Below are 11,751 nucleotides of genomic sequence, written 5' to 3' on the forward strand. Positions count from 1 at the left end.
ATTTAACCTTAACATAGTAAAGGTAACTATATATAAAATAGAAGACAATATATAAATGTACTTTTGTTTATCAACCTATTTTTCCCGTCTGATTTTAAAACAACAGCATAATGAAATAACACAAAAGAAGGCAATAATAGTGTAGGAATTGAGAAACAAAAAATACGTAAGAGTTATATTGTAAGAAACAGTAAATGGTAAATGTAAAATAATAACATTAAATGTAAATGGATTAAACTTTCCAATTAAAAGTCAGAAATTAGCAAATGGAATTTTTTTTAAAAAACATGATCTACTTGGGCGCCTGGGTGGCTCAGTGGGTTAAGCCGCTGCCTTCGGCTCAGGTCATGATCTCAGGGTCCTGGGATCGGGTCCCGCATCGGGCTCTCTGCTCAGCAGGGAGCCTGCTTCTCTTCCTCTCTCTCTGCCTGCCTCTCTGCCTACTTGTGATCTCTCTCTGTCAAATAAATAAATAAAATCTTTAAAAAAAAAACATGATCTACTTATATGATTTCTATAAGAAATTCACTTCAGACAAAAACACAAATAATTTGAAAGTAAAAGTATGGAAAATATATACCATGCCAACAGCAACTAAAAAAGAACTGGAGTGGCTATCTATACTAACATCAGACAAAATAGATTTTAAGACAAAAATTGTTACAAGAGCAATAAAGGATCTTTTATAGTGATAAAAGCATCAATCCATCAAAAATAAATAACAAGTATAAATATATATGCACCCTAACAATAGACTCAAAATACTTAGAGAAAAATTGGTAGAATGAGAGAAAAATAGATAATTTAGCAATAATAGCTAGATACTCTAATACTCCACTTTTTAAAAAGATTTTTATTTATTTATTTGAGAAAGAGAAAGAGAGAGCACGCACAAGCTGGGGGAGGGGCAGAGGGACAAAGGGAGAGGGAGATGCAGACTCCTTGCTGAGCCGGGAGCCTAATGTGGGGCTTGATCCCAGTGTCCTGAGATCACAGGACCCTGAGATCATGACCTGACCCAAAGGCAGATGTTTCAGCCAGCTGATGCTAAGCCACCCAGATGCCCCAAAACTCAACTTTCTTAATGGATAAACTAAATTACACAAGGGCTAAACAAGGATATAGAAGACATAAACAACACTATAAACCAACTATACCTAAAAGGCATCCATGAGACACTCTACCCATTAATAGCAGAACATGTGTTCTCAAGGGTACATGGAACATTCTCCAGAATAGACCATATGCCGGGCAATGAAAAGAGCCTCAGGAAACTTAAAAGGACTGAGACCATAGGAAGCACAGTCTTAGATCACAATGGAATAAAATCGAAAATCAATAAGAGAAGGAAATTTAGGAAATCCACAAATATGTGGAAATTAAACAACACACTCCTAAGGAACTGCTGAGTCAAAGAAAAAAACAAGGGAATTTGGAAGAGACCTTGAAATGAAAACACAACACACCAAAATTTATGAGATGTAGCTCAAGTGGTGTTTGAGGGAAATTTATATTTCTAAATAGTTGTATGGTTATAACTATAGTTATTTCTAGTTGTATCATAGGGGTGCCAGGCTGGCTCTGTCAGTAGAGCACGTGACTCCTGATCTTGAGGTCATGATTAAGGCCCATGTTGGGCACGGAGCCTATTTAAAAAAAATAGTTGTGTAATAGTTAAATAGTTGTATAGTATAAAATAGCTTTATAGTCATGTATTTTAAAAGATCTCAAATCAATAACTTAACCTTTCACTTTAAAAAACCAGAAAGAGAAAAATAAACTAAACTCAAGTAAGCATAGGGAAGGAAATAATAAGGATCAGAGCAGAAATAAGTGAAAAAGAGTTTAGAAAAATAAAAGATAGAGAAAACCAACAAAACCAAAAGTGATTCTGTGATAAGATCAACAAAACTAAGAAACCTTTAGCTAGACTGACCAAGAAAAAAAAAAAGAACACACAAATGACCAAAATGAGGAATGAAAGAAGGGACTGAAGTTAGAGAAACCTAAAGGACTGTAAGGGAATGCTGTGAACAGTTATATACAAACTACATTACAGCAAACCAAATAACCTAGCTGAAATGGACAAATACCTAGAAAGACATAAACTACCAAAACTGAATCAACAAGAAATGTAAGATCCAAATAGGCCAACAACAAGAGACTAGATCCATAATCAAAATCTTCCAGGGCACCTGGCTAGCAAGGTCGATGGAGCATGCAACTCTTGATCTTGAGGTTGGGAGGTTGAACCCCACATTGGGTCTAGAGATTACTCTTAAAAAAATAATAAATCTTTAGAAAAAATCTTCCTGCAAAGATGAGCCCAGGACCAAATGGTTTTATTGGTGAATTTTACCAAATGTTTAAGTAGCATTAACACCAATCCTTCACAAACTCTCAAAAAACCTACCAGGAGGGAATGCTTCCCAACTCACTCAATGAGATCAACATTACCCTGCCCTGAATCAGAAAAATATATCACAAGAAAACTGCAGATGAATATTGTTTATGAATATAGATGCAAATGTCCTCAACAAAACTGAATCTAGCAGCCTATAAAAAGTATTACATATCATGACCAAATGAGATTTATATCAGGATATAAAGTTGGTTTAACATCCAAAATCAATGTAATTGATTACATTATATGAATGCTGAGAATGCACCTGACAAAGCCCAACACACTCTCATGATTAGAAACAATAACAAAACACCTTTAACAAATGAGGAATGGAAGAGTATAAGCCAGACAAAAACCCAGAGCTAACATCATACTTAATGGTAAAAGACTGAGGGCTTTCCCCCTAAGGTCAGGAACAAGACAAGATGTCCAGTATTGCCATTTCTTTTCAACATAGTAGTGCAGGTTCTAGCAAGGACAATTAGAAATAAAAGTAAATAAAGGAAAGAAAATGTATCCAGCTTGGAAAAGAAGTAAAACTATCTCCATTTCCATACCACATATTCTTATATACAGAAAAGCCTAAACCCAGAGCACCTGGGTGGCTCAGTCATTAAGCGTTTGCCTTCAGCTCAGGTCATGATCTCAGGGTCCTGGAATCAAGCCCCACATCAGGCTCCCTGCTCATCGGGAAGCCTGCTTTTCCCTCTCCCACTCCCCCTGCTTGTGTTCCCTCTCTCACTGTATTTCTCTCTATCAAATAAATATATAAGATCTTTAAAAAAAAAAAAAAAAGAAAGCCTAAACACCAAGAAAAACCACTATAGCTAGTAAATAAGTTCAGCAAGTTTGCGGGATAAAAAAAAAATCAATATAAAAAACTCACAACCAATAAGCAATACGAATATGAAATTAATAAAACAATTCCATTTACACTAGCATCATAACAAATACAATACCTAGGAATAAATTTAACCAGCAAAGGGTAAGACTTCTACACTGAAAACTATACAACATTGTTGAAAGAAACTAAAGAAGACCTAAATAAATGGAAAGACAATCCATGTTCATGGATTGGAAAACTTGATATTGTTAAAAGACAGTTCCTTCCCCCCATAAAACTGACCTATAGATACAATACAAAGCCTATCAAAATTCTAACTGCCTTTTTTACAGAAATGGGCAAGCTGATTCTAAAATTCATATGGAAGTGCAAAAGACCCAGAATAACCAAAACAACTTGAAAAAGAATAAAGTCAGAAGAGCCATATTTCCCAATTTCAAAATTTACTACAGATTTACAGTAGTAATAATCAAAGAGTCTGGTACTGGAACAAGAACAGACACATATATAAATGGAATAGGACTAAAAGTCCAGAAATAATTCCATAATCCATAATCAACTGATTTTCAATGAGACTGCCAAGACAATTCAATGAGGAAAAATAGTTTTGTTGACAAATGATGCTAGGACCTCTGGATGGCCACATGCGAAAGAATGGTTTTAAACCCCTACCTCGGGACGCCTGGGTGGCTCAGTTGGTTAAGCAGCTGCCTTCGGCTCAGGTCATGATCCCAGCATCCTGGGATCGAGTCCCACATCGGGCTCCTTGCTCCGCAGGGAGCCTGCTTCTCCCTCTGACTCTGCCTTCCACTCTGTCTGCCTGTGCTCGCTCTCGCTCTCTCTCTCTGACAAATAAATAAATAAAATCTTTTAAAAAAATTAAAAAATAAAAAAATAAACCCCTACCTCAGGCCATGTATAAAACTGACTCACAATGGGTCGAAATCCAAAATTTAAGAGTTGAAAGTATGAACTCTTAGAAGAAAACATAGGTATAAATCTCCATGACCTTGGATTAGGTAACACTTCCCTAGGTATGACACCCAAAATTCAAGCAATAAAAGAATAGATAAATTGGATTTCATCAAAATTTGAAACTTTTGTGCATTAAAGAACACTATCAAGAAAATTAGAAGACAGGGGCACCTGCGTGGCTCAGTGGGTTGAGCCTCTGCTTTTGGCTCAGGTCATGATCTTGGGGCCCTGGGATCAAGCCCCGCATCTGGCTCTCTGCTCAGCGGGGAGCCTGCTTCCTCCTCTCTCTCTGCCTGCCTCTCTGCCTACTTGTGATCTCTATCAAATAAATAAATAAAATCTTAAAAAAAAAAAAAGAAAATTAGAAGATGACCCACAGAATAGGAGAAAATATTTGCAAGTCATGTAAGTGTCTTGTATCCAGAACACATAAAAAACTCTTAAATTCCAACAGTAAAAAGACAACCCAATTTAAAAATGGGCACCCAATCTGAATAAACATTTCTCCAAAAAAGATATACCAGCGACCAATAAGTACATGAAAAGATGGCCAACATGACAAGTTTGTGGGAAATGAAAATCAAAACCACAATGTGGGGCACCAGGGTGGCTCTTAAGAGTCACTTAAGAGTCTGCCTTTGGTTCAGGCCATGATCCCAGGGTCCTGGGTTCAAGCTCTGAGTCCAGCTCCCTGCTCAGCAGGGACCCTGCTTCTCCCTCTCCTCCCCACTCGTGCTCTCTCTCTCGCTTTCTCTGTAGCTATCTGTCTCCCTCTCTCTCTCAAATAAATAAATAAAATCTAAAAAAAACCACACCACAATGTGATACCACTTCACGCTCACTGAAACAAACAATAAGTGTTAGTGAGGGTGTGGAGAAAATTAGAACCCTCATACATTCCCTGGTGGGAATATAAGGTACGCAGTTATTCAGAAAACAGCTTGGCAATTCCTCAAAAAATTTCACATAGAGGGGCGCCTGGGTGGCTCAGTGGGTTAAAGCATCTGCCTTCGGCTCAGGTCATGATCCCAGGGTCCTGGGATTGAGCCCCGCATCAGGCTCTCTGCTCAGCAGGGAGCCTGCTTCCTCCTCTCTCTCGGCCTGCCTTTCTGCCTACTTGTGATCTCTGTCTGTCAAATAAATAAATAAAATCTTTTAAAAAAAATTTTTTTTCACATAGAATTACCATGTTATCCAGCCAGTCCACTCCAAAATATATGCTCAAGAGACTAGAAAATATATATAGAAATGTTCACCACAGCATTATTCATAAAAGCCAAAAAGCAGATGCAATTAAAATGTCCACCACAAATGAACACATAGACAAAACGTGGTATAGCCATGCAATGAAATATTATTTGCACACCCCCCCAAAAGAGGAATGAAGTACCAACTCATACTACAACATAAATGCACCTTGAAAATATTGTGCTAAATGAAAAAAGCCAGGCCAAAAAAAAAAAAAAACCACACAATATATATAGTTCCATTTATAGGAAATATCCAGAACAGATACATCTATAGAGACAGTGGATTAATGGCTGCCAGGAGCTGGGGATTGACTGCACGTGGGTATAGGGTGTCTTGTGGGGGTTATGAAAATGTTCTAGAATTAGTGGTGATGGTTGTACAACTCGTGGCTGTATTAAAAAACCACTATTTATACACCCTGAAATAGTGTATTTTATGGTATGTGGATTATATCACAAATGTCTAAAAAGCACACGTGTAGTGAAGAATACAAGAATACTACATAGCTTACTAGAGGCAGGGACAGAGGCCAGGGCCACCAGCAAGTTGTGAGGGAGGGCTGTCACCCCCTGTGGCTAAGCCATGAGTGCCATCCCTAGAGCAGCCAGCATCACCACCACAAACAACCCCTTCACCACAGCCAACTCACACTGCCCGCCTCGACTCCCTGGGAGGCCAGGGCCTTCCATATGCCTCAGATGGATAACCTTTTCCAACCTTCTTACCCCACATGAAATCTGATTTTGACAATTTTATTTTCTTCATTTAAAACTCCAGCATCAGGGGCACCAGGGTGTCTCAGTCGGTTAAGCAACTAACTTTACCTCAGGTCATGATCTCAGGGGGTCCTGGGATTAAGTTCCACATGGGGTTCCCTGCTCAGCAGGAAGTCTGCTTCTCTCTCTGCCTCTGCCCTTCCCCTCTGCTCATGCTATGTGTCTGTCTCTCTCTCTCTCTCTCATAAATAAATAAAAAATCTTTTAAAAAATAAAATAAAATAAAACTCCAGCATCAGTGTGGACACATCTTTGGTGCTACATACATACATACATCAGTCATGACATCTTAGTCACCCATTGTCCTCTTGTGTATCTCATTAACACATTCGCCTTATTATGTCATCTTGAGCAAATATTCATCATCAGAAATTTAAAAGATTTGTATAACCAGAACAAGGAGAGTTAAGGTGTCTCCCTCTGTCCACCCTATCCAGAGATGAAGACCTGAGGAACATTTAAGTATGAGTCCATACATGGCAGATGGAGCAGAGCAAAGCAGTGTATTTCCAGAGGCAGGGCAGCCACTGTGCGTGGAAAGCCCAGCCCCTCTCCCCAGGGGGGTCCCAAGTGCTGACTGCTAAATTTTCAGGAGTTTGTGAACCAGCTAGTGTCATGTTGATAGTGCAAAGTGAGCTGAGGTGGGAGTATTTTCAGCCTTGGATTAGACACACTACAAATCAGGCCCTCTGTACCCATGGCACTGCCCTCGCAGGGTCAGAGTCAACCTTGGAAGCAGAGGGAAAGGGAGGAGCTAAGGGGCTATGGGTGGTAGCAGGCCTGGCCTGGGGTTCAGAGGCCAGCTGTGTGGCCCTTGTCATCTGCTTCACACAGCTCCATGTGCTGTGCAGAGAACCCTGGTTGCCACCCTTCTGTCAAGGGGGTCACAGGTATGCTCCTGGGGAAGTTGGGGAGCAGCGGAGAGCACTGTGAGGGCGGGGGTGCAGGTGGATGTGGGGACAGGGATCCAGCAGCCCCACTCTGCACCATAGCCGGCACAGGCCCAGCTTGGGTCCCGCACAGGGAAGCCTCAGCAGACAACAGGTCACGTGGTGGGTGGGACTGCACTCTACAGCAGGCCAAGCTGCTGAGCTCACCCACTGTGGGCGCAAAGTCCCAGGATGCACTTGGAGGAGGGCCTCCAACAGGCTGGATCCCCAAGCAGGGGTGTGTCCTGTCTGGGTCCTAACATCCTCCCTGTACATCAGTGGTGATATCAAAGGTCCCTTCAGTTGGGACAAAGACTAGGGTGTTTTTAAGATCCAGAGTCTTCTGGCCACAGACCAGGGCTGAGCTTCCATCCCACAGCATGGCCCCTCCCTAACTACACCCATGCTCAAGACCTCACTGACCCTTCTGCCCCAGCTCAGTCCTCTCCCAGGCGTTGGACCCTCTTGTCCAGTCGCCTCCCATGCTTCCTCTTAGACTTGTCACAGCTCTTCAAGTCCTTCATGGCCTAAACTAGCACAGCACCTACACCTGCCACCACAACTGGGCATCCTCCTGGATTCCATTCTCTCTCTGTTTTTTTTAAGATTTTATTTATTTATTTGACAGACAGAGATCACAAGTAGGCAGAGAGGCAGGCAGAGAGAGAGAGGAGGAAGCAGGCTCCCCACTGAGCAGACAGCCCGATGCGGGACTCGATCCCAGGATGCTGGGATCATGACCTGAGCCGAAGGCAGAGGCTTTAACCCACTGAGCCACCCAGGAGCCCCCCGGATTCCATTCTGTTGGTCAGGTCCTCCAATTCCACCTCCCAGACCCCCTGAGTCCGGCTCCTCTTCCCCATCCCCATGGCTGCTGAAGAGGAGCCCCGTTGTTGTGGGCCTCCTAACCCATCTCTACCTCAGCAGCACCGAGAGGGGTGTTTCCAAAGTGCACTGCTGTGTACATCCCTCTAGGTCCCCTCACTAGCTCTCCACTGCCCTCCCTCTGGCCTTGCGCACTCTGGTCCTGTGAGGGGCTAGCACTTCACACAGATGGCAGGGAGAGCCCCAGTGGTATGTGAGGTGTATGATGAGAGGGTTGTTTCCGAAGGTCGGCCTGGTTCTAGGCAGTGTGGGTGGGTGTGGAGAGAACCAGGATCCGGGTGTGAGCACTATCCTGACGTCCCACGGGGGCAGCAGACATGCAGAGGTCAAAGTGGCACGCAACAGAGCAAAAATGAAACTCCATAGCTTCTGGGACAACCCTCACCCACCCCAATGGTTGGGTTAGATACCCATTTTTCAGCTGGCCTGGCCCCACGCCTGTGGTAGAGGGGGAGGCAAGCCAGTCCTGGCCTGAGCGCTGCATGTGGCGAGCAGACTTCAAGGGAGGGTGTCAAACAATGCTTCCAGACAGCTCACAGCTGCGAAAAGCAAATGAGCAGGAAAAGACACCATGAGAAAAGAAGCAAGCCACCAAAATATTCCCAAAGGCATCTCTAAGGAGCGGAACTATGGGTGTTTTCTTTCTTTCCTTCTTTTTCTGTTCCCGTCATCTATTCTGTTTCTGCGTTTTTTCTAACTCTCTGAGATGAGCAATGTTACTTTCACAAGGAAAAACTCTGCCCAGTGTTTTGCAAGGTGCACTCTGGTCCCTGTTTCATTTGATGACTGGCATTTCTCAGGACCCCTGCAGCAAGGCAGGCTGGCCCCTGCTCCCACCACCAGCCTGCCTTCCCCGTTTCTCTCGCTAGGCTGTCGGGCAGCTGACCTGATGGCCTCCATCTGCCTGGAAGACTCAGGGGCGACAGGACCCCTGCCAAGGTGTCTGCTCTGCCTCACATCCTGCAGGCATATGGTTCTGCCTTATTAGGGTGTTGGCTGTGCCTGAGACTCCGCCTAGCACACATCCCACCTTGACCCTGGTCTGTGCTACTCCTGACACTGTCCCAGTTTCACTCCCTCCCTTCTCTGGGTGGGCAACCAGGCCGCTGACAGTCAAGCCCTGCAGGTGACTGGAAAGCCGGGGGCTGCCAAGCACACAAAAAGGGTGAGCTCTGGAAGGCCAATGGCGTCTGCAGACTCTGGCCACAATGGGAGCAGCCAGCCTAGTGCATCGGAGGCACAGTTGCTGGATCAAAGGATACGTGCCATTTTGGGTGTCCTAGCTGTCCTCCTGCTCCAGGCCAGTGTGCCTCTGCCCTCCTGGTGACCACTTTACATGCCACCCAGGTTTGGGGACACCACCCTGCCCTCCGTAGCTGCTCCCTATTCCTGGGCACTGCCTCTCCGAGCCCTTTTCCCTAGCAAAACCACAGGATTTTCGTAGTCCACAAGCCACAAGTCGAAGAGCATCCTCCTGCCAGGACTTGGCTGGAAGGGGGCTGCTGGACCTCAGAGACCATTCCCTCCCACCTAGTCGTGAGTCATGCACTTGTACCCAGCCATGTTCCAGAAAGGACTGCAGAGGCCAACAATCGCCAGACACTAGTGCACATGTGACCAGCCTCCTGAGTCACTCAGCCTCTGTGCCCTCAGTTACCTCATCTGTGAAATGGCAGCAGGGCCGGAGAGCCCAGGCTGGGCCACGTGGCTCTGCCCCCACCCCACCCCAAACAGCCTGTGCTTGGACAGAGTTCCAGCCAGGCCCCCACATAGACCTTTTACTATTTTTAAATGTTTACCATTTCTGGCTTACAGAGGAGGAAACCCAGGCTCCAAAGGTGAGGTCTCTGCAGGATCACACAGCTGGGGGGTCAAAGAAGCTGATAGAAGCTAACAGTCCGGTTTTAAAGCCTTGTTTAGTTGGTTGTGACCTTGGGCGAGTCCCAGCCCCTCTGAGCCCTGGTTCTCCGTTAGTGAGGGGTTAACTGAGTCCATCTTGGAGGGGTAGGCGGTGGGGCGGCCGGCCGGTCACCAGCAGAGGTTAGGGGCATTCCGGTACTGACAGGCGCCGCTACCCTGACACCCAGCGGAGGTCGAGGGCCAGGCCGGAGGCGCGGCAGGTGGATTGGCCGGCTTCCCCGGAGCAGAGGGCAGGGGTCGGGGCGGGGGTCCGGTCCCGCAGTCCCGCCCAGACAGGGGCCCTCCCGGCCCTTGGCGTGGGTGGGGGGCTGTTACCTTCCCGTCATGGTAGCTGCGCGCGCTGAGCCCGAGGTCGCCTCGGGACCCCCCTCCGCCGCCTCAGCAACCAGACGAGCACCAGCCAGCAGGTCCGGGGCGAGGAGCAGGGAGACGCCCAAAAAAGGCCAAGAGCGGCTCCGCCCGCGGCCCAGCCCCAGCCCAGCCCAGCCCGCGAGGTGGGGGCGGAGGGGAGGCGGGGGTGGAATCCGCCCCGCCCGCGAGGTTGTGGGGGTGAAGTGGGGGCGGAGGGGTGGGCCCCGCCACTCGCGCGGTCCTAGCTCTGGGGATACCCAAGCTTGGCCTGCGGCGAGCACTGGTCACGTCCTCCCTTCCAGGGCTTCGCTCGCCACCTCCCCGGATTCCGGGCATAGTTTTCCTTTTAAAGGGAGTGAAGTTATAATAACCGCGAACAAGCCCCCCAGTCCCGCCGGAACGCCCTGCCTGGAGCTTCCCCTCCGCTGTCCCGGGCTGCCCAGGAAAGCGAACACCGGCGGGGGACGAGGAACTGGAGGACATAGAGGGACGATCCTGAGACCACCTCCCTGCTGGCTCCAAGCCCTGAATTCCCACTGCGGCCCGGGCCAGAGAGGGGATCACCTTCACGCTTTCATTCCTCAAAGTGACGTTTCTGGGCGCCGACTCCCTCCTGAGCGGGGGGGTAGGGGGGCCTGGGAACCCCCAGTCCGCGATGTCCTGCCCCTAGGGAGGCCAAGGTCTAACGACGCCCCTCCAAATCAGCGCCCCTCCAAGTCAGCGCCCCTCCAAGTCATGAGCCCAACAGCATACTGAGATGCCAGATCGGTGCCCCCCCCGGGGGGGTGGTGCAAATAACGATTTGTGAGCAACCCCTCACCTAGCAAAAGGTACTTTACAATGAAAAAATCAACCCCCCAAGTTGGGGAGGAGAACTAAGTACTCCTCTCTATAAGGAAGGACTATGGACAAGTTAGAGAAGAGCTGTTTAAAGGGACTGTGTGATACAAAACCATTTAGGGAATCTCTTCTGGGAAAATCATTACACAAGCAAACAAAACAAACAAACAAACAAACAAAAACCCTCACCCTTTCTGCCTACAGGCAGGTATTTCTAGAGCTGGGCTGTGGAGCCTAGCTTGTGATTGCAAGCAGCCCAAATATCACATTGTGCGGCCAGGACCGAGCAGCCTCATATGTTAACCCTACGGAACATCATATTACCTCTAGCTTGGCAACAGATAAAGACTATCTAGAAATGACAGTGCTAAGTAGCAACTCACAAATAAGCAGTGGAATTCAGAATAATGAGTTGATAGCACCATGCAGACTTATATCTGCAGAACTGAGCTGGGAAAAGGCATCTGTTCCTAAGTAGCTGGTGTCTTGAAACCTGTGCAGTTTGCACTTGATCTTTTGCAGCTGTGTCATAGCTGATAGTGTTTAACTATAATTCGATGGCTGATTAAGCTTAAA

The 11,751-nt window shown here is 46.4% G+C and overlaps 1 protein-coding gene across 7 annotated transcripts in view; it reads right to left on the reverse strand.

Annotated features, from left to right (window-relative positions):
• Positions 1-10,627, reverse strand: part of LIMS2 (LIM zinc finger domain containing 2) — a 37,993-nt gene extending 27,366 nt beyond the window's left edge. For 4 of the 7 annotated variants that reach the window (XM_032353989.1, XM_032353991.1, XM_032353990.1 and 1 more), the window contains exon 1: positions 10,300-10,627. In XM_032353989.1, coding sequence (XP_032209880.1) covers positions 10,300-10,310 — 11 coding nt within the window. In that variant the 5' untranslated portion in view covers positions 10,311-10,627. Of the gene's footprint in view, positions 1-8,474; positions 8,604-9,863; positions 9,928-10,299 lie in introns of those variants that run through there. The other 3 variants (XM_032353986.1, XM_032353988.1, XM_032353987.1) reach the window with 3 other exon arrangements.
• Positions 10,628-11,751: the final 1,124 nt, after the last annotated feature.

The sequence above is a fragment of the Mustela erminea genome, chromosome 8 (assembly GCF_009829155.1).
Source record: "Mustela erminea isolate mMusErm1 chromosome 8, mMusErm1.Pri, whole genome shotgun sequence".
NCBI lineage: Eukaryota > Metazoa > Chordata > Mammalia > Carnivora > Mustelidae > Mustela > Mustela erminea.